The 23353-nt window shown below is 47.2% G+C and overlaps 1 protein-coding gene across 2 annotated transcripts; it reads left to right on the forward strand.

The window, feature by feature from the left end:
- Window positions 1-18815, forward strand: MSRB1 (methionine sulfoxide reductase B1). Of its 2 annotated transcripts, XM_014070629.2 has the most exons (4): window positions 1-115; window positions 13590-13732; window positions 14626-14740; window positions 16339-18815. In XM_014070629.2, the coding sequence occupies exons 1-4, from the start codon at window positions 61-63 to the stop codon at window positions 16365-16367; spliced, it is 342 nt and encodes a 113-aa protein (XP_013926104.1). In that variant the 5' UTR covers window positions 1-60; the 3' UTR covers window positions 16368-18815. The 2 variants fall into 2 exon arrangements, with proteins under 2 accessions (XP_013926104.1, XP_013926103.2); XM_014070628.2 differs by lacking the exon at window positions 1-115 and having other exon boundaries at window positions 11882-13732.
- Window positions 18816-23353: the final 4538 nt, after the last annotated feature.

A 23353-nucleotide genomic window follows, 5' to 3' on the forward strand; every position in this document is an offset into this window, starting at 1 on the left:
GCGGGCGGCCGCAGGAGGAGGACGGGGAGGTGGGGGGAGGAGACGGCGAACGGGGCAGCCATGGCCTTCTGCAGGTTCTCCGGCGGGGAGATCTATCAGAGCCACTTCGAGTCCGGTAAGGCGAGAGTGCGGCGCCGGCGGCGGCAGCCACCGCTCCGGCGCCGCTCGGATCTTCTGGCGACTGAGATTGCGGAGGGCGTCCCGGGCGGGTGGCGGCTGCCCTTTGAGCCGGCCTTGCCCGCACTGGCTCCCGGAGGGGTCGCGCTCTTCGGTCCTAAGCAGGCATCGAAATTCGGCAGCGCCGGAGGGCTCCAGCTTGCAGACAGAGTTTCTCGGTTTTGGGGGACAGGAGGGGACGGGACACCTGCTGGCCAGAGAAAGTTGCTGGATCTCCCCCCCCACCCAATTGTCTTTAGTGGTGGCTGACGCAGCCGCGCCCTCCCCGAGGCAAGCGGGCGGGCGGGCGGGCGCTTAGCTCCCTCCTGGTATTGAGGAGGGCGATTGAAAGCAAAGGAGACGGAGTTCGGGAAAGCTTTGCGCTTGGTGCTCCCGGGAGATCCCAGCCATTGGAATCCAGGCCCGGGAGGGACCTTGGCGGTCTCTAGTGCAACCCCCCACCCAGGCAGAAGATCTTACTAGAGAGATGGGAGGTGCGGAATGTACGGTGTTCCTGTGTCCTGGACCAAGCTCAGATCCAGAGAGGGACCAGAAATTAAAGATATACCACCCACCTATTTAAAGCAGACAGGGAAAAATTCTGGTAACTTCCCCATCCCTGATGTTCAGGGGGTGTGTCAGCCCTACAGGGTAGACCAGAGGAGGAAACGGAGTCCACAGGAAGATGAGTGGTACTTATAGAGACTGGCTAAAGGGGCAGAATCTTGACAGCCCTGGTATACCTCCCTCTTATGCACAGCCCAATGGGTCTGAAGGAGCCTGCCTGCTCACCTCTCCGAAGGGAACTTTCAGCCTCTCGTGATGTCTGTCTCTGATTGGCACTTGCTGATGGGGCTTGAGGAGAAGAAAGTTCGCAGAAGCTTGCCAGGCTTGACAGGAGAAAGTGTGCTGCTCCGCTCACACATGTTGCACACACAGCAGAAGGTCTTCATTGAGCTGCCTGAGCCAAGTATACAATTCCCAGCAGCTCTTGAATAACAGAAGCCACACGCACCCTGTTCTGAAGGGTGACGGAGGGAAACAGGACTGAGGTAACACGGATCTAATGCAACTTGTTTATTAACAGAACAAGTAACAAGCAACAACAGCTCTGAACTGGCAATGAATTTTTATACCCCAGCTGTCAAACAGGCAGCCAATGAACTGTCTTCATTTTCCTACTCCGTCTGACACGCCTCCAGCCAATCACCACGGCTTGCGGCGTCACATCTTCGTAGCCTGGACACAACACACCCCCTCTAAGTTCCACCGGGAGTTCTTTCTCCCTGGATGGCGCATGCATAGTCCTGGAGATATGCTGGCCGCCTGCACACTCTGCCAGATCTTCGCAGAGCGGGCGGATCAGGACTCGGAGAGGAATGTTGCAGCCGCATTGAAGGAACTCCCCGCGACCAGGTCTGCAGGCCTGCTGGAACGCCGTCGTCTGGATGTTGACCCACGTCCCCAGATGAATTTGGCCATGGGTCAGAGCGGCAAGGTGCTGGGCTGGTGCGGTCGGCAGGAGCGCCTGCAGTGGGAATGGCGGAATACAATGGCCCCAACGGGGGCTGTGCGGCTTGGGGTGCTAACGGTGGTGTGATGTGGTGTCGTCGGAGCTGATTAACATGGCGGCCCCACACTCGGCCATTATCTAGCCGGACCCTGTAAGAGTAGGGGCCAGTTACTTGCAATATGAGTCACGGTAGTCACTGTGGATCACCCCCATAGTTCCTGGCGTATACTGAGTCCCCTACTGCAAACTCTTGCAGGCCTTCGGTAGGAGGTGGGGGCCGGTCAGCCTCGTAGCTGGGGTGCAGTCTATCTAAATCCGTCCTCAGGTGGCGGCCCATCAATAATAGCAATAGCAATAGCAGTTAGACTTCTATACCGCTTCATAGGGCTTTCAGCCCTCTCTAAGCGGTTTACAGAGTCAGCATATCGCCCCCACAGTCTGGCTCCTCATTTCACCCACCTCGGAAGGATGGAAGCCTGAGTCAACCTTAAGCTGGTGAGATTAGAACCGCTGAACTGCAGATAACAGTCAGCTGAAGTGGCCTGCAGTACTGCACCCTAACCACTGCGCCATCTCGGCTCTTCGGCTGGGCTTCAGTTAGTGACAGGACAAGGCGTGGTGTGTTGCAAGAGAAGGTATTTGGCCACCCGTTCTGCCCAATTGAGGGGACCTAGCCTGGCTAGAGCTTCTTTTACAGATCTAACCATCCGTTCAGCCATGCCATTACTGGCAGGGTGGAACGGAGAAATTTGTGCATGGCGGATGTCATGGCTTGCTAAGAACATCTGAAACTGGGCTGAAGTAAATTGTGGGCCATTATCGGAGACAATGGTATCAGGAAGTCCATGGGTGGAGAAAAGTCTTTGCAAGACCCGGACCACCGCCTCAGATGTGGTTGATGCTATGACAGTCACTTCCACCCATTTAGAGTAGGCATCAACCACGACTAAGAACGTGTGACCCAGAAATGGGCCAGCAAAATCCACGTGGATTCGCGACCATGAGCCCCTGGGGTCTCGCACTCCCTCACGGGGGCTAAAGGGGAAGCGGGCCACGAGAGTTGGCATTGCTGGCAGGCAGCAACCCAGTCAGTAATTTCCTGGTCCAGTTGTGGCCAACACACATAGCTCCTACCTAAAGCCTTCCTCCTGACGATGCCAGGATGGCCGTCATGAAGGCAAGTCAGGACGCGGTGCCATAACTGGGGGGGAACAATCACCCGGTTCCTCCATAATTGGCAGCCTCTTTGCACTGAGAGTTCCAGTTGCCTTGTAGCAAAGGGACAGAACTCCGCGTGCAGAGACCCTTGCGGCCATCCCCTTTTCACCCAATCTAAACTTGGGAGAGGGTGCTATCTTTGGCAGAATAGGCTGCAATATCAGTGGCAGAGAGGAGGACTGGGAGGTCCTCCACAAGCATGACAGAAGCAGAGGAGGCGGGGTCAGTAATTGGCAAAGGGAATGAGCAGCATCTAAGAGCGTCAGCATGCCTCAAATCTTTGCCAGGCCGATAGACAAGGCAGTAATTGTAGGCAGCTAGAAATTCTGCCCAGGGGGACATTCTAGGAGAGAGAATCAGTGGAGTTTGCTTATCCCCAGCCAATAATCCCAACAACGGTTTGTGGTAAGAGACAAGCTCAAAATAGCGACCGTATAAATAATTGTGGAAGCGTTTTATGCCAGCCACTGGGGCCAGGGCCTCCTTATCGATGTGACCGTAATTACGTTCTGTAGAGGACAACGTGCGAGAGTAATAGGCAAGAGGTGCTTCAGACCCATTGGGCAGCCTATGGCTAAGCACAGCTCCAGTGCCATATGGAAAAGCATCACACGCAAGGACAAGAGGCAGGGAGTCGCTATACTGAACCAATATAGAATCTGACGTTAACAGGGACTTGATGGCTGCGAAAGCGTGGGCTTCCGCCTTGCCCCATTTCCAGGCTGTTTTCTTGTCGAGGAGCCAGTGGAGAGGCTCAGCGGCCAAAGCTTTACTTGGTAAGAAAGCAGCATAGAAATTTAGAAGACCTAAAAAAGATTGGAGCTCCACTTTATTTTTAGGAGTAGGGGCGTGATGGATGGCCTTTAACTTAGACGGGGTGGGGTGGATACCAGACTTATTTACAAGGTACCCCAGAAATTCTACTTGTGGGACTTTGCACTTAGATTTTTTTAAACGCAATCCAACATCGTGGAATCTGGTGAGGACAGTGCGTAAGGTGGCAATGAGAGCATGCTGGTCACTAGCGCTGATCAGCATGTCATCAAAATAGGGAACAACCCCAGGGATCCCTTGGAGCAGGCGCTCCATCAGACTTTGAAAGATCCCTGGGGCTGTACTAACCCCAAACTGCAGGCAGCGACAGCGGAAGGCTGTGGGTCATGATTGTCTGAGCATCAGCAGTGAGCATCAGTAGTGACAGGGAGCTGCTGATACCCCTGTGCTAGGTCAAGCTTTGCAAAAATGGAGCCCTATCCCAGGGAATGAAGCAGATGTTGTACAACTGAGACAGGGTAAGGGTGAGCCTGCAATGCTTTATTCAACGTTACCTTGTAATCAGCGCACACCCTTATAGACCCATCTGGCTTAATTGGGATAATGATTAGTGTTTTCCAGCGCGCATGATCCACAGGCTCTAACAGCCCCTGGCTAATCAATTTATCCAATTCAGCATTTAGCTTAGGGCGGAGCACTAATGGAACTCTTCTAGGCTTAAGGCAAATTGGAGCTAGGTTTTTTTTTTTTTTATAGGTTTTATTAGCATTTGTAGGCCGCCCTTTTCCCTGAGGGGACTCAGGGCGGCTCACAGAAAACCAGGGAGAGGGGAATACAACATTAAGACAACAACATATAATAAAATAGTAAGCAACATCCATTCATCATTCGGGCGGGGTAGCGATTCTTATCCCCAGGCCTGACGGGCGAGCCAGTTCTTCAAGGCAGTGCGGAAGGCCTGGACGGTGGGGAGGGTACGAATCTCCACGGGGAGCTCGTTCCAAAGGGTCGGGGCTACTGCTGAGAAGGCCCTCCTCCTTGTGGTTGCCAGCCGACACTGGCTGGCCGATGGAATGCGGAGGAGGCCTAATCTATGGGATCTTATAGGTCGTAGGGAGGTAATTGGCAGAAGGCGGTCTCTCAAGTATCCAGATCCATTGCCATGTAGGGCTTTATGGGTGATTAATAGCACCTTGAAGCGCATCCGGAGATCGACAGGTAGCCAGCGCAGCTCGCGGAGGATAGGTGCCTGGGAATCTAAGTTAAAGGATATTGGGGTGCCTGTATATTTACCTAAACCATCTTTGAACACATTTGCAAATCTTCAGCTGCTGTGGTGTGAATGCCGATGATATCAAGTCCCAATGCTTGGAACCAGTCAAGACCCAGCAATGTAGGAAGGGAGTCTTGGACCACAATGAGCGGAAGATGACCAGTTAAAGGCTTGGTGGCTACCTTAAAGAGGCCGCTGCCTAAGACAGGGATTAACTGTCCTTGATAGTTGCGCAGACGGACGGCACAGGGAGAGAGACGATTCTTCACTATGGAGGGCACTAAACGCTTCAAGGTGCTCAAAGAAATGAGGGAGCGTGAAGACCCAGTGTCCACCTCCATCTGACAGGATGCTCCTTCAATGTGGACACAGAAATATTTTTTCGCGGTTTTTTTCTTTAGTTTGATTGATAGACAGCTCTACGTCATCACTATCGTTAGCGATAGCATAACAGTCCTCCCTCAGCCTGGTTGGATGTCTGGGCAGCTTCGCACTAGCTGGCTTACTTGGGTGGCACTCTGGCACAGGGGATGGAGCCCGACAGACCTTAGCTAGGTGGCCTTTCCGGCCGCAATGGCAGCACACAAAAGTTTTAAACCTGCACGTTTGTCTGGCATAATTGCCTCCGCAGCCAGCACAAGAGGTGGAAGTGGCGTCCCTATGCCCAGTGCGCCTCTTGATAGGGGTTGTTTACAGACGGCTGACATTATCTTCCTCCTCGGAGATGTCATCCCCCTTCATCATCGTGATGGGCAATGGCCGCTCGCGAAGTGGAGGAAGGGGCATTTTTTTATATCTCTGAATTTCCGCAGAGGATTTCTCGGCCATCTCAGAAGCCCTTGCTTCATCCAAGGCAGTTTTGAGAGTCAGCTCTGAGCGCGTTATCAGGCGATGCTGCAGTTTCAAATAACTGACCCCACAAACCAATTGATCTAGCAAGTTCTCTTCTAGGTCAGTGAAGTCACAATAGAGGGCAGCTGACCGGAGAGCGGCTATGTACTGGTTAATTGACTCTCCCTCTAGCTGAAATCTTTGCCTGAAAGTGCAGCTTCGGGCGATCTTGGATGGCGCGGGGGCATAGGGTGCCCTCAGTTTCTCAATTAAGACATCTCACGGGATGGAATGTACAGGCTGAGGGACGCAAAGTGCCCTGGCTGTTCCGAACACCTCTGGTCCACAGGCACTTAGGAAACATGATCTTTTTCATCTGCCAGACCACCCGGTAAGGTTGTGAGTTTCTAGGAAGCATTCAAATCACTCTACAAAAGCTTCCCAAGACTCTGTTGCCAGACAGAAAGCTGCGAACGAGGCTAAGGTGGCCATCCTGAAAAGGACGACGACTCAGGTTACCTTATGAAAGAGAGAGGGGGGGGAAAAACCTTTTCGTTCCTTCTTTACAGCATTCCGTTCCAATGCCTCAGCCTTTTCTGACTCAGTGACTCAGCCGATCTGTTGCTCAAGCCTGAGATCCCACCTTCGTTGCCAGTGTTCTGAAGGGTGACGGAGGGAAAGAGGACTGAGGTAACATGGATATAATGCAACTTGTTTATTAACGGAACAAGTAACAAGCAACAACACCTCTGAATCGGCAACGAACGTGCCACCCGTTTGACAGCTTTTTTTACCCCAGCTGTCAAACAGGCAGCCAATGAACTGTCTTCATTTTCCCCCTCTGGATGACACGCCTCCAGCCAATCACCACGGCTTGCGGCGTCACGTCTTCAGAGCCTGGACACAAAACACCCCCTCTAAGTTCCACCGGGAGTTCTGAGGAACCGGCAAGAGAGGCTAAATTTCCGAAGCCAAGCAGAAGCCAGAACAAAAGTGTTTGATAAGGCAACAGCTCCAGAGGTTTAAATGAGGCAAGGCCCCATGTCAAGGCACAAACCAGAGGTCCAAAGTTCAACATAAATTTGAAGGCAAAACATGAAAAGCAGGAATCACGGAGCAAGGAATCCATACGTTTAATCCCCTTTGGGTGGGATTAAATAGGCAGCATTGGTACAGCCCCTCACAATGGGAAGGACTGCATCCTTGGAAGTAACCTGGCCGACCTGCATGGCGCTATTGCCTCTCTGTCCTGCACATTCTTGGATGCGGGAGGAGGTATGGATACCACCTCCTCATCCTCGCAAGCAGCTGCTCCTGTTCTTTCCCAGAAGTCTCCAGACTGACCTGCTGCAGCTGTGGCTCCCTCTGCTTGGGCTCAGCCTACTGGCTGTCTGGTCATTTGGCTGTGGCTGCTCCATCAAGCTGGAGCCTTCCGCTCCCTGGTCCATGCATCCCCATATTCATATTATTTAACTATAGCTATGGTCGCTTCATTTTATACATACTACTAGTAAACTAAATTTAGTTTAATTTTTATTATACGTTTTCATTGCATCAACCTATATCTTTCCAGTAATAGTACGGTCTTATATCTCTTGCCATTTGTAGCATTAATGTTCTGGTTACTTTCTTAATAAATCTTGTATAAACTTCTCTCAGCAACATGTTGTTCCTTTTGTATCTCATAAAAGCTTGAAACCAAACATCTGTTCTTTCCATCAGCTTATCTTTGGTTATCACTAGTGCTTCTGTCAAGATTTCTCTCCTTATCTCCCTCAATTTTTCTCTCTTTTCTTCTTCTGTGCTTTGAAGTCTGGGCTAGAGTTCCAATCCATCTATCTCCCCTTTCCATATTCCGCTCTTGCCATTACCAACCTCAGTTTGCTCAGTTTGTTGTCAGTATCCACAATTTTCTTATCTCTTTGCTCATTTTTTTCTTCCATCTTTTGAACTCTGTCCTCCACTTTCTTCATTTGGTAAATATCTTCAGTTTCTCCATCAGATTTTTCTGTATTGTATTCCATATTCTCCAATCTCTTTTCAATTCTCTCTGTCACAACTAATAGATTTTGAATTTCAAACATAATCATTTGCAATGTTACAGTTTCTTTTTCTTGCTGAGCTATTCTTTCAATTTTGCAGACACTGCCACTATAGGGTTCAAGGCTACTTTAATAAACAGGTTCATTTATTATCTTTCAAGTCAGAATGTTGTCTTCCCTCCAATAGCTAGTGATAGAACTTCCAAAAGGCACCTGTATAAACAACTTGTGTTCTTCCTACTATCACTGTCAGTAAAGAAACTGAAAGAACCTTGAATCTCAAGTGATCAAAGAGAAAAAAGAAAAAACAATGTATCCAGCCTCCAGCCTCTAAGTGGCAGTGTAACTGCTTTTCCTCCTGTTGTTACAACCCTCTTTATAATCCTTCTTATTATCTTCTTTATATTCCAAGCTTAAGAAAGAAAAAAAAACCTTAAATGGGGATCAAAAACAATCCAATCAATCAATCCAGTTTCAGCGTACCTTGGAGGAAACTAACTATCTTGACCCCTTCCAGTCCGGCTTCAGGCCCGGTTACAGCACAGAAACCGCTTTGGTCGCATTGACCGATGATCTCTGGAGAGCCAGAGATGGAGGCCATGCGTCCATCCTGGTTCTTCTTGACCTCTTAGCGGCTTTCAATACCATCGACCATGGTATCCTTCTGCGACGACTGCGGGAGGTGGGGGTGGGCGGCACTGTTTTGCAGTGGTTCTCCTCCTACCTCTCGGACAGGTCGCAGTTGGTGTTGGTGGGGGGGCAGAGATCGTCCCCGAGGCCCCTAACTTATGGGGTGCCGCAGGGCTCGGTCTTATCCCCCCTACTATTCAACATATACATGAAACCGCTGGGCGAGATCATTCGGAGGTACGGGATAAAATACCATCAATACGCGGACGATACACAGTTGTATCTGTCCGCCCCGTGTCAACTCAGTGAAGCGCTGGACGTGATGAACCGGGGCCTTGAGGCTGTTAAAGACTGGATGAGAGCTAACAAACTGGTACTCAACCCGGAAAAGACCGAGTGGCTGTTGTGTTTTCCTCCCAACAATTTGGCTAATGTTCCATCAATCAGGCTGGGGGGGCAAAATTTATACCCGTCAGACAGGGTCCGCAACTTGGGAGTCCTCCTGGACCCACAGCTGAATTTTGGCCATCACTTGTCAGCTGTGACCAGGGGGGCATTTGCCCAGGTTCGCCTGGTGCGCCAGTTGCGGCCCTACCTGAACCGGGAGGCCCTCACAACAGTCACTCGAGCCCTTGTGTTCTCTAGGCTGGAATACTGCATTGTGCTCTACATGGGGCTGCCCTTGAAGAGCATCCGGCGACTTCAGCTAGTCCAGAACGCGGCCGCGCGAGTGATCGTGGGCGCACCGCGGTTCGCCCACATAACACCTATCCTCCGTGAGCTGCGCTGGCTACCTGTTGATCTCCGGGTGCACTTCAAGGTCCTACTTACCATCCACAAAGCGCTCCATGGTAGTGGGTCTGACTATTTGAGAGACCGCCTTCTGCCAATTACCTCCCTGCGTCCCATCAGGTCGCACAGGGTAGGCCTCCTCCGAATTCCATCCGCCAGTCAGTGCCGACTGGCGACTACGCGGAGGAGAGCCTTCTCAGTTGCAGCTCCGACGCTATGGAACAATCTCCCCGTGGAGATCCGCACCCTCACCACCGTCCAGGCCTTCCGCACGGCCCTTAAGATCTGGCTATCCCGTCAGGCCTGGGGATAGGACTTTACTCTCTCCCTGCCCGAAGGCCGAGTGAATGTTGTGCTTTTATTGTTAATTATTTTTACTCACATTTTCTTTTATGTCTTGTTTTGCACTCCCCTCCCTCATTATTGTAAGCCGCCCTGAGTCCCCTCAGGGAAAAGGGCGGCCTATAAGTGTTTAATAAAACCTAACAAAAACCTAACAATCAAATCAAGCATTGTAAAAAAAGGAGAATTTTAATCCACAGCTATAAGCAAAAATGAAAAAAAGAAGAATTAATCAATTCAGTTTAAAAAATAGGGAACCCCTGCAAAAGTTCCATCCGTGAAAAAAAAATTAGAAACTAGATAACACACTAAGTTCAATGCAGATCAATCTCGCTGCCTACAGTCTTCTGTCTTCAATCTTAACTTAACTCTTAACTTACATTTTTTTTCTTGGGTAGTCTCTTCCTCTAATAATAAAATTTCCTCACCAATTCGACACACTTTCTCTTTCTGCTTTCTTCCCGTTCTGGAGCTGTCCCAACTTCAACAGCTTCATTAGCTGTGTTTCTGTCACTGGAAAAAAAGGATATTCCTGGATCTTTCAGGGACTTTGCGGTGTCCCTGAGATCAGCACGAGGTGCCCTTCTCAATCACCATCTCTGCAGGACGGTTTAGATCCAAGTGGACCATCCAGCAGCAGAAATTTGACTGCGTTCTCAGGGCACCAAGATCGCACATCGTGCCATCGCAATGTTAGCTCTCTCTTTTCGAAACACTCTTCTTGAAGCAATCTCAACCCATTCCCTGCCACCTCCTTCATGGTCTTGAAGCTGAGCCCACGTTGCTTGCTGACAGCATTGAGATCTCTGTCTTAAGAACTGCTTTCTTTCAGACAACTAGAATGATAGAATTGGAATTGAAAGGGGCCTTGGAGGTCCTAGTCCAACCCCCTACCCAAGGCAGGAGACCCTAAATCATTCCAGACAAATGGCTGTCCAGTCTCTTCTTAAAAGCCTCCAAGGATGGAGCACCCATCCTTGTCTTATACACTGAATACAGCATTTTTGGCCTCCCGAAATCCTGCCCCCTTCACCAAAATGGCTGTGCATAGCCTTAGGAGGCTTCCAGAATGCTCCTGGGGGCTGGGGAGGGCAGAAATGAGTGAAAAACAAGCCATTTTTTGCTCGTTTTTGCCCCCCCGCCAGGAGCACTCTATAAGCCTCCTAAAGGCTATGCATGACCTTTTTTTGACAAAAAATGGGCCAATTTTTGCAAAAATTGGGCTGTTTTGGGGAGGTTTGCAGAATGCAAAAACTTTTTTAAAAAATTTGCCTCTTCAAAATCTTGGTGCGTCTTATACTCCAAAAAATACTGCAGTTCTCTCAAACATTCATCAAACTGTTTAGCTTCCAGACCCCTTATCAACTTTGTTGCTCTTTTATCCACTCTTTCTAGAGTTTCAAAATTGTTTTTGTATTGTGGTGAGCACAATTGAACACAGAATTCCAAGTTTGATTTTATTAGTAGTGTAAAATGATATTAATACTTCATGTGATCTTGATACTATTCCTCTATTCATGCATTACATTGTCTTTTTTACATCTACAGCAGTGACGTGCGGTGAAGCTTCTGGCTGATGAGGCAAAAAGAAAGAAAGCGGCTCCCCCCCCCCGGCAGCAGGCTGGAGCGAGTGCCGTGGAGGGGTGGGGGGGGTGTTTGCAGCCCTGGTTCCGTCTCCCAGCAGCCCCAGGAGGAAACGGTGAAGAGGGGTGGGGGGTGTTCCAAGAGGCCCCCCCCTCCCCTTTTGGCACTCTGCAAGGCCTGCCGGAGCTCTGGGAGAAAGCGGCAGGAGCGGAATGCTGTCCTCTATTGCCAGAAAGTCCGGCGAGGGAAGCGGGGCTCGTGGAGACTCGCTCGCAGCCGGCTTCTCTGAAGCGGAGTGGATCCTCTTGCCGCTGCTCCGCTTCTATCGCCCCCCCCTCCACTCCAGAGAAGCCGGCTGTGAGCGAGACTCCACGAGCCCCGCTTCCCTCGCCAGACTTTCCGGCAATAGAGGACAGCATTCCGCTCCCGCCGCTTTCTCCCAGAGCTCGGGCAGGCCTTGCAGAGTGCCAAAAGGGGAGGGGGGGCTCTTGGAACACCCCCCCACCCCTCTTCGCTGTTTCCTCCTGGGGCTGCTGGGAGACGGAACCAGGGCTGCAAACACCTCCCCACCCCTCTTTGCCTTTCGTCTCCGCGGTTCCTCCTCGCCCCCCACCTCCTCCATCCCCAAGTCTGGGTCCGCCAGGCGTCTCACGTTTATGCCCACCATAAACGCGAGACACCTGGCGGACACAGCGGGGGAGATGGAGGAGGCGGAGTGGGGCGAGGTGGCAGACGGCGAAGAAAGGGGAGAGGAGGAGGAGGAAAGGAAGAGGAGAGCAGGATGGGGGGGGAGAGGGCTGCCCCTCTCTTCTCAAACAAACAAGGCTCCCCTCCCTGCGTCTGCTCAAATTGAGAGAGAGTTTGTTTGAGTGAAGTTAAGAAAGAAACACATACACACACACACACACACACACACAATAAAAACAAATGACAATTACTTAAATTACAAATAAATTGAATTCCTCCCCCCTGCCCCCTCCCTCTGACCAACATACCTTCCAGCTACGCCAAATTTCCAGATTCGGTCTAGCTAGGCTCCAGGGCCAGGCAGGCTAGGATAGTGGCTCCTAGAGCCACCACGTGCCCTCTGCAGGAAGAGGCCCGAGAACTATGGCCCTCATTTGCATATAATTTTTTTGCTTTTTAACCCTTGGTTAACCCTTAAAAGGCAAAAAAATCCTTATGCAAAGGAGACCCTGAGTTCTCTGGCCTCCTCCTATACTTAAACACTATGTACACTCCAAATCACTGTGAGTTGAAGTCTGGTAGCAACTAGCTTGGCCTTAATTATTTTAGAAAAAATCTTTAAAATTCCTTCCTTTTCCTGAGGAGACTGGTGAGGCCCCGCCTCCCCTGCCTCTAGTGAGTGCACATCCCTGATCTACAGCATACTGCTGGCTCATATTTAAGTGATTTTCTATTAGGACACCTATTAGTTGAGCCAAATACCAGCTATTCTATATCTGTGCATTTGTTTTTTCTCATCTAAGTGTAAGATCTTACTTTTCTCACCACTGAATTACATTTTGTTGGATAAGGCCAAGTGTTCAAGTCTGTCATAGACCGGGGGTTGGAGACCCCTGCATGAGTGGATTGATTGTTTCCTTAACTTTTTTCTTGCTTTTTGCATGTTGAAAGAAACTTTTTTATTATTATTTTTGGCATTTGTTGCAAGTCTTAGTTTACCATTCTGAGCCTTTGCCTTCCTGACTTTGTATTTTCAGATTTGGGCTATTTGCTGGTATTCTGTTTTAGTTATTTGTCTCTCTTTCAATGTTTTATACTTGTCCTTTTTCCTCTCAATTTGTCAGAGAGTTCTTTAAGCAACCATGTTGGGTTTGTCTGGGTCTCTTATTTTCCTTCTCTGGTAATGGGCTACATTAGGTTTTTATAATCCCTTTTAAAGTTTAACAATCTTTTTTGTAGAAGTTGTAAAGCAGATGTGCACTCATTGTTACATGAACAATGTGGTCATTAAGCAAACCTATTTTTCCAGTTTTTGCTAGAAACTGAAAATAAACATCTGTTTCCAGGTAAATCATCATAAATGGCAGTCACATGACTGTGGTATGCTGCAAATGGACATATGGGCCAGTTGCCAATCACCCAAAATGAAGTCATGTGACTGTGGGGAGGGGGCATTGGAATTTAGAACTGGGTCTTACATAATGCGGAGATCCAGGATAACTTCAAACAGTTGCTAAGTGACCAGTCGTAAGTCAATAACTGCCTATAGAAATGTGTACAGAAGAGGAAAAATGGCAACTTTCTAGAAAACCTGTGATGGTTACAAGTAATTTCTGGCTGATATTTGAGATGAGTAAAATGAGACCTACTTCCCTCTGCAATCCAGCCTTCCTGTGAATGTATGCCTATTTAATTCCTCCATGTCATATATATTCTTCTTTCTCCCCATCTCCATCTTTGCTCACAGGTATATACGTTTGTTCCAAATGTGGCTATGAATTATTCTCCAGCCAGTCCAAATTCCTTCATTCATCCCCTTGGCCAGCCTTTACCCATCCCATTCACAGTGACAGCATCTCCAAGTACTTGGAGCGCCCAGGAGCTTTCAAGGTGAGGACTTTGGTTGTGCTGCAATGGACTCAAAGCTTGACGAGGGCAGAGTTCATATCCCAAATGAAGCAGAAACTCGCTGTAAATCTGGCGGTGCCCAGAGTTGCATTTGAAATTGTAGGGATTGTTCCAAGGTTTGGCTTTGAAGAGATTCTGTTTATTCAGAATGCAAGCAACTTCTTTGACAGGGTATCTTCCTTCAATATGGCATGAAATAGAATTATTCTCCTGTTTTTACTTACTTATTATAGCCAGTATTGATGCTAGTGGATTACGTCTTTCTTTTTTTCAGATCAGGTCTACAGGTTTTCCTCAAAATCTGAATTTGCTTCTTTTCTATAGATGCCTATCTCAACCAAGTGATTCAAATTGTTTTAATTCTAAAACAAAAACGGTACAAAATAAATATATACAGCAGTTGAGAAAATTGCAATATCAGACTAAATGTCTGTGAAGCCAAGAAATGGGACCCTTAACACATTCTGGGGTCAGGCTTGGACACATAGCCAGGTTTTTAAAGCCTTATAAAATTTTGTAACTATGGTTCAAAAACATTATAGTACTTTTGAGGTATTTTGTAGATACCATATTTTCAATTAGAAGCTTCTTGAATGTATTGATCACTACTTAAAGATTATAAATAATCAAAGTGCCTTCCAGAAAGGAGGCAAAATAAGAGAATTAATAGTAAGGAAGCAGTTAGAAGAAGAAAGTCATAAGAGATTGCTGCAGAGGAAATAGCATTTTCTTCTGAACAAACATTGTACAATAATGATGTGATTGGACCTGGATTACTCTGTTATGGGCTATAATTCTGCTTTTCAGTTGATTGTGGGAAAAGGGTATAGAAACAGCAGAGTTTATATTCTTAATTCCCTCTAATTTCCTTGCAGGTCTCATGTGGCAAGTGTGGGAATGGCCTGGGCCATGAATTCCTTGATGATGGCCCCCAAAAGGGCCAGTCTCGCTTTTGAATATTTAGCAGTTCTCTCACGTTTGTTCATAAAGGTATTGTAAACTACTACTTGCTCTTCCTTGCCCAGATTGCAAAATTATTTTTAATACTATCTTATAATGTAATATTTGGAAAAATAGTAGTTTTAGCCGCAATGTTCTGTGGACTCCATGCAGCCTCATTGTGAAGATAGTGAAATTCAGAGTTCTAAATGATCAGAAAATGTACTAGTAGTTTTCAGTAACACATCAAGCCCTTTCCAGAACTGTATGAGAGGCTATCCATTCTTCTATCCATTCATTGGTGGGCTTAAGGTCTGGTGTTTAAAGGTTCCATTCAATTCATAAACTATCCAGATCTATCTGCCATTGGGTTGAGTTTTCCCAGGTTGGGGAAGAAAAAGACACAAAATCCTTAAGTCCCATGATCCCCATCCATTCCCTCAAAATAATAGAAACATGGGGACCAGTCTACTCTTCCTGGCCATCTTAACAGATTTGAAAGGAACCTTGTAGATCTTCTAGTCGAACCCCTCACCCAAGCAGAAGACTCTACACCATTTCTGACAAATGGCAGTCCAATCTCTTCTTGAAAGCCTCCAGTGATAAAGCTTCCACAACTTCCAAAGGCAAGCTGTTCCACTGGTTGATTGTTCTCATTGTCAGAAAATTTCTCCTTATTGCTAGGTTGAATCTCTCCTTGGTCAGTTTCCATCCATTATTCCTTTTGTGGCCTTCAGGTGCTTTGGAAAATAGCTTGACCCCCTCCTCTCTGTGGCAGTCCCTCAAATATTGGAACACTGCTATCATGTCTCCCCTGGTCCTTCTCTTCACTACACTAGCGATGCCCAATTCCTGTAACTGTTCTTCATATGTTTTAGTCTCCAGTTCCCTAATCATCTTGGTTGCGCTTCTCTGCACTTTTTCTAGAGTCTCAACATCTTTTTTTTTTAATATTGTGGTGAGGTGACCAAAACTGGATGCAGCATTCTAGGTGTGGTCTAAGGCTTTATAGAATGGTATTAATACCTCACTTGATCTTGATTGTATCCCTCTGTTAATGCAATTTAGGATTGCATTGGCTTTTTTGGTTGCCGCTGCACATTGTTGGGTCATATTTAATTGGTTGTCCATTAAGACTACAAGATCCCTCTCATCTCACAGTTACTGTTTTTAAGCCTGGTTTCACCCAGTCTATATGTGTCCTTTTGGTTTTTCTTGCCTAAGTGTAAGACTTTACTTTTCTCTACATTGAATTTCATTTTGTTAGTTAGGCCCAATGTTCAAGTCTGTCAAGATCCATCTTCTACAGCTTTCTCGGGTGAATTTCCTTTTCTGGGGAAAAAAAAGATCATCCTTCACATATAAAAATTATGTATCCCTGTTGTATGATTTTCACCAGCAAATTATCTGGACAACTGACTTTGGAACTCTCCTCAAATATGGTGGAATGTTAGTTAATTGCCCAATTTTTCACAGTGGAAAATCCACCTGTTAAAGTCAAGGGCAATATACATTTTGACATTCAACAGTTTAATGAATCTATTTTGACTTGCTGCCAAAGAGTACTTCACATTTTATCTGTAACAAAGCAGCTCCAAAGTCGGCTTGGAATGAGAACTATTGAACTTACTATCTCTTTTATTTTCCAGCTCAATCTGGGAAGAACATGGAAAAATAAACAGTCTGACAACATTTTGGCTAACTCCACTTGTGAGCCTTTGGTGTTGGATGGGAAGCTTCCATTGCAACGTGATCTTGAACTGGATGAAACCAACTTGCTGGACCTCTTCTTCCTCCATTCAGATCCAAGTAAACCAGCACCTGGTTCGGTCATGAGATGCTTGGCAGTGTATGGTCCAAGTGCTGGAAAGCCGCACCCCAGAATTCCCCCAGGAGTTCCCTATGCCAGAACATTTTGCCCCGATTCAGATGTGAACTGGACTTGCTCAGGTTATTCTGCTTAAGCTAGTTGGCCAGGGACCCCTATCTTAATGGAATCTGGCAGTAGCATTTTTCAGCAGCTTTTTCAGTGGTATTTCTGGATTCCCACTGTTTGTTCCCACTGCTTATGTCATGCCAGAGAGAGGAGAATTACTATCAAATGCAACCCAATATTTGACCCCCTTTCTTCACTGGGGCCTGAGTGAACGGCCTCCTAGCTTTCGTGACCATATGGAATCAAAGAGATGGGGTGTGCCCTTATAGATTATTACAAAAAATGTGGCAGGAAGCAATGGTGCCTCTGGAAGAATTTTTGGGAAATGTTTAAAATGTGTGTTGGGGTTTCTGGTGGAGCTTAAGACCCCGTGTTGCATTAGATCCCACTAGTCATCTCCTTCTAAGCACATTCTTCTATCAGGATTCTGCTCCAGCAGTTCTTGGAGGCTAAGCAAGGCAATAATTTTAATGGTCTGTTCCTTTCCAGAAGAAACTGCCGTTGCTGTTGCAAGATTCATAGATGGGCTGTATTTAGGTTCTCCAGAAGGCCCCTTCTTCCCTTCAGCAGACAGTCTGCATTCCTGAGTCCCTTGTCCATAACACTGTGGAACACTCCAACATCATTCCTTGGGCCCCTCCACATGTCCTCATAAATGTACTTGTCTTTTCCTACAGACTGAACTCCTCTCTCAATGTGAGCAAAACCTTATGGCATTTGAAACTATCCTGTCAAGCCGAGGTGGCGCAGTGGTTAAATGCAGCACTGCAGGCTACTTCAGCTGACTGCAGTTCTGCAGTTTGGCTGTTCAAATCTCACCGGCTCAGGGTTGACTCAGCCTTCCATCCTTCCGAGGTGGGTAAAATGAGGACCCGGATTGTTGTTGGGGGCAATATGCTGACTCTGTAAACCACTTAGAGAGGGCTGAAAGCCCTATGAAGCGGTATATAAGTTTAACTGCTATTGCTAAGATGAACAAGTGGCACCCTTCCTATTCTCTGGCATAACATTAGCATCCAGTGGATGCCATAAGTATGATAACATCACACAGTAGATGTGAATGATGTAATATCTGCATATAGATTGTGATGATGTCTTGATGCACAAGTGACACTGTGGCTTCTGCTGCATATTATGTAATTCACATTGTTTCCATAATGCTGCTATGATGCTTATGATGTCACTTAACTTTCTCCATAGGTGTCTCATGTCTATGTATCCTGGGGGGCATTTTCTGTATAGCATCATGGTATGAATTGCCCCATGTAAACCCATTCTGGAAAGCAGGGGTGAGGAACGTCTATATGAGCCTTCCAGAAAATCCCCCTGGGATATTCCTTTTGCACATGATACGGAGCAAGTATCACCTAGATGGCACTTTTAGACCCACAGAACTCTCAGGAAAAGAAAAGGAACAACCTAGTTGGCATTTAATGTTTGCATACAGCAGAAATGAAGTAAGTTAAACTGTTGATTGAGAAACACTCAACACAATTGGGTATCCTTTTGACTTCAATTTGAACCCACTTCATCTGCCATCAGGATTCCTTTGCGTCTCCATTAAAAACAGGTCACAGGAAGGCAAAGGAGAGCCTCACTTCTGAGAGCTGCCAATGAATGAGAAATACATGAGAGGTTGGTCTTGTCTAGGTTGGAACCTGTTGTGGTCATTTACAGTTTCTAGAGCACACTCTGGGTGACAAAATTGGATCTGAATTAGAATTTAGTTGCCTTTCAATAGCCCTACACCGAAGAAAATACAATTTGGCTTGTAGCCATTCTCTGGAGCCAAAAATTGCATCCCATCACATGTGCGAGCTTTAAATACCATACTAACATAAGAAGCCAGTGTGCCCCCTCTGCTCAAATTTCACACTATTACAATGATCAACAGCTTTCACTTTGCCTGCTTTCTGAAGAAGTTTGGTGAAGCCTAGACTTTGTTCATTGGTCATACACTTGTGAAGATCCACCTCTGGCTATTACTTGACCTTCACTTTGATAGAAAGTGTGAGCTTTCAGAGAGCAACATGGAAGTTCAACAGAATTTGCAAACTTTTAAAGTACTCTCAAACATGAACAGTATAGAAACTGAATTATAAGGAGACCATAATGAGCAGCAAAATCTCCCTCTATCTTCCGTTCTCAAGCCTCATTACAATTTAATAAAAGGACGTTGCCTCTTTTCAAGATTGATTTTTGTGAAAGTTCTTTTGCTTCTATCAGTGCTGTTGACATTTTATCCAAGGATTAATATGTGCTTTTTTGCTTATTTTAAATTTAATAAGAATTCAGGTGTCAACTGCATGGCTACAAGAAAGAGTGGATAATTCCAATTTGGTTTCAAGATAGCAACTGTGACTATGCAATTGAAGCCTTGTCCTTTTGTAAATACATCACATAAAAATGTAAAAAGGACAGGCCTCTACTTCCATGATGTCAACCATTTTTTCTTAGTGTCTTGTGGACACTCTTGCAAGAACTTTAGATTCGGGTACATAGCTAGTTGATGACCTGATATAGGGATTCACCTTGAATAGGGCCTAGGGTAATCACCTTGTTTAGCTCTGAGAGAACTTCTGCTTTGAAAAGCAGAGGCAAACAATCAGCTATTTTCAGTCCTGCCTTGTGACAAGCGGACCTTTTGGACTGTTGTTACATAAAAGATCAGTTGGGCAAGTGATAAGTAGGTTAAAGGGTTGTCCTGCTATATTAATTTTCCTACAATCCAAAGACTCTCCAATATGGAGGAATAGGCAAATTTGCACTGCTCCTTTGTTCTGAAGACAGTTGAAAATAGGTTGGATGGTTTTGTTGTTTTGTTTTGGTGTCTGGTTGTAAAACAGCCTCTGGTTGTAAGACAGCTTCATTCATCTCATCTCCAATCTGTAACGTCGTCTTCTGGTAATTAGTTATGAGGGAAAATATGCTTGGAAAATATGTCACTGATAACAAAGGTACCTGATCTGGTATTCTTTCCATTATTTCTCCAGTGCTGGCCTTTACAGAGACAGAGATTTATTTGATCAACAATCAGAGCAGTAGGAAAATACCACTAATCAGGCTCCCTTCGTTGGCTCTCCCTCTTGCATGTCAGGTGTCCCGGCTCGCGCGCGCTTCCTTGGGCTTCCGACTCAGTCCCTCAATGTGGACGGATGTGTCATCATGCTTCTCTTCAGTAATGTTTGAAATTTATTCTTTATCGCATTTGTGAGTAATCTGACTATCTCGCAGGTTGCTCTGGCTACAGCAGTGGCAAGCCGACGTACGCCATAAATGGGGTCTGGCGTCAGCGCCTTTTACGGGGGGGGGTTGTCACTTTTTGCTCTTGACCCCTTCTTGATCGAAAATAAGGACAAACAGAAGATGCTTCCCACCGCTCCAAGAAAGGGCAATTTCCAGCCTGCGCCTTACCCCCGACATTCTACCTTTCGTGGTCAAGACTATGGGTCTTCCTTCCGGGGTCAGGACTATGGGTCTTCCTTTAGAGGGGTCTGATTTCGGGTATTCAGGTTTCAGGACAAAAATACCAGCCAGATCGACAGCAGAGGGGCAGGCAGCAAAAGCGTCCCTGTTGAGGGGGCGGAGGCAGCGGTAGTGGGTGCTCCGACCGCAGAAACTAGACATAGGCCCAGCTCTCCCCCCTTCGGGGGATGCCTGGCATATTTCGCCAATCGTTGGGACTTATCTTCCTCCGATGTGTGGGTTCAGTCTACTATTAGGTCAGGACTTTCCATCGAATTCCTCTTCAGCCCCCCGAGCTTTTTCCGGATCTGTTCCTCATGCTGGAGGCCAAGAGACTGGGGCTTTGGGCCCAAGAAAGCGGCATGGGGTGGTAGAGGCCACGAAGCCCCAGGGGTGTTCAAGGAGGCTCCTCGGGAGGAGTGGTGGCTGGCCACCATCCAGCTGGCCCGTTGGCCTAGGGGAAGCCGGCAGAAAAATGCCCGAAGAGGATCAGGACGCAAATGGATCGTCGTAGTTGCGAGCTGCTCACCTCAGGCCGCCAACGAGAGATGGCAGGGAGGCTGCGAGGGGCGGTCGGAAAGGGCCGCCTGCAACACCTCCTCTAACTCTGGAGGCTGCCTGGGAGGGTGACCGTTGCCTGAAGCCTTTGATGCCGCAGCCTCCGAGATGCGCAACACGCCGACTTTGGCGAGAGCCGCAGCTTCATGGAGAGGCCACGCAGTGGGGAATGTGGGCAATGCTATTAAACCAGGAACCACGGCTGAGCTCCAGGGATGGCTGGGCTCACGGGCTATGGCAACCCATGCGGAAGCCGGGCTTGGGCAGCGGGACTTGGCTTCACAGCAGCCAGAAAGGCAGCCCAAACGCCCCGCTGGTCAGCTTTTTGCGTCCTCCTGTCTTGCGTTGTCGTAGCTGGCGTCCCTTTCTCTCCCTGCGTTGCTCCACCTAGAAAACCTTGTCTGAACAAACCACAGCTTAAGCGGGACTCTGACCCGTTGCAACGTGCTTGCTTTCCTCCAGCTGAGCCGAAGAACTTGCGCACCAGCCAGATGTGGAGCCACACAAACTCAGAAGCTCACGAGATCTTGGATGTAAAATGAATTATGCTAAAAAATGTGTGTAAAACCTTAAATGGCCAGAAAAAATAAGAAAACTCACTGGAGAACTCAGACCAGGGAACAGGAGAGAAGAGAGTAATGGAGGGTTCAATGGAAGAACAAGAATATGGAGGAAAAAGGAACTGAAAATGCAAAACGGACAGGATTTCACTGGAGTAAAATAGACTAATAGATGAAATAGGGAATGATAATTTGGACTAACTTTGAAGGGGCAATTAATGATATTGTAGATGTTTTAAAAAGGAAATAAGTGTAAAATGGAAAATATGGAAAGAATAATAGAGCTGAAATTGGAACAGAATTATGATGTAAAATGGATTATGTACATGGGAAGGTGTAAAAGGAAAACAAACACAGGACAATATACTTGGTTCATAAATTTGTATGTGTAACAAAAAAATAAAATATTTTGATATGGAAAAAAACAAAACACGGAAGCTCCCGCGACCGCGGAGGCGCGCCTCTCCATTTTTCTTGTCTCTAGTCTTTGGGGCGGCAGTCAGCAGATCATAGAGAAGAAGGTCGGTGATAGCTCGACGGGGACGGCTGCCTATACCGGAAGTGACGTTCTTCTAAGCGCGAAGGCTCTCGGTTGCGCTTCCGGACTGGCAGAGACGGCGGCCGAGGAGGCTTCGGGGCTCCCATTTTCCCGGGCGACATGGAGGCTTGCAGCCGGCCCTGCTCCATTTCTGGGGACCGCAAGGTCGTCTCTAGTGGTCCCGCCGAGATTCCAGAAGGGCGAGCTCGGGGCCGGCTGGCGGGTGGGGTCTGGGCCGCTTTGCTGCCGTGCCGAAGGCTCGCGGAGAGCTCCGGACACGATGCGGGTGGCACCGGGGCTCCGTCTAAGTGGAGGGAAGCAGGCAGGGCTGAAAGTCTCTGCCCTTCGACGCCGTCACGATCGATCTAGGCGAGCGGACAGGAGAGGGGGCCCATCAGATCGGCAGATGACACCGAGCTGGGAGGGATTGCTAACCTTTAGAAGGCAGACTCGGGATTCAGAAGGATCTTGACAGACTTCAGCCCTATCCAGTAAGGTCCACTTTAGTCGCCAGAAAAGTAACGTCCTGCATTTAGGCAAAACCCAAGTGTACAGATACAGGTTAGGTTAAATTGGCCCAACGGCAGTAAACGTGAGGTCCGGCAGTGTGCTGTAGCGGCCCAAAAGGCTAATACAATACCAGCTTGTATTAATGGATAGAATCATGAAGTGTTAATGCAACTTTATAATCCCTTGGTAAGCTCACACTTGGAATACTGCAGCCAGTTCTGGTCACCACAATATAAAAAATGTGATAGAAACCACTTTATACTGCACTGGTGAGACCATACTTGGAATACTGAAAACAGTTCTGGATACCAGGATACAAAAAAATTGCTGAGACCCTAGAAAAGAATGCTGAAAAAAAGCAACGAAGATGGTTAGGATAAATCATCTGATGAATGATTGAGGGAAGGAGGTATGTCTAGACCAGGGATCCCCAAACTTGGCAACTTTAAGACTTGAGAAAATTTTGGACAACAATTTGTCCAGAATGGTATAGGGTCTCCTGCCTTGCACAGGGTGTTGGACTAGAAGACCTCCAAAGTCTCTTCCCACCCTATGATTATATGATTCTGACCTGTCATGGGGAACTGGGAATGCAGTTTAGTGGGACTGGGTGGATCTATCTGTCTCTTGGACAAAGAGGAGGGCACCTGCTTGGCTATGAAGAGAATGCAGAGGACTCTTTGGACCAACCCCTGTCTGTTGGAGGTTTGGGTTGCTGCTTCCATTTGCCATGATATTGCTGCAAATTATCCCTGGGAGTCTGCCTTCACATTTTATGTTTTCAAAAGCATCCTGGACTTTTTGTAAGACTTTGTAAAATACATAGAAAAAAGATTGTTAGTGCAAGCAATGCATTGCACCTCAAAAGTATTTTGTTTTCCAACTGAACAGGTGTTTCCAAAGCTTTGTGATTGTCTTGCATATCTTGCTTTGTATTTAGTTTTTAAATATAAATCTAAAGTATCTATTTCTTACAAATGAATGAATTATGAACTACATATGAATTAGTGTTTTCTGGCTGAATCAGTGACTGATATTAACCTTTTCCATACTTATAATTGTAATCACTGGACATTTTAGAGCATGTTCCCACGGCA

The sequence above is a fragment of the Thamnophis sirtalis genome, unplaced genomic scaffold, assembly GCF_051295495.1.
Source record: "Thamnophis sirtalis isolate CommonGarterSnake01/CBP01778 unplaced genomic scaffold, rThaSir2_p1.2 scaffold_14, whole genome shotgun sequence".
In the NCBI taxonomy this organism is placed as follows: domain Eukaryota; kingdom Metazoa; phylum Chordata; class Lepidosauria; order Squamata; family Natricidae; genus Thamnophis; species Thamnophis sirtalis.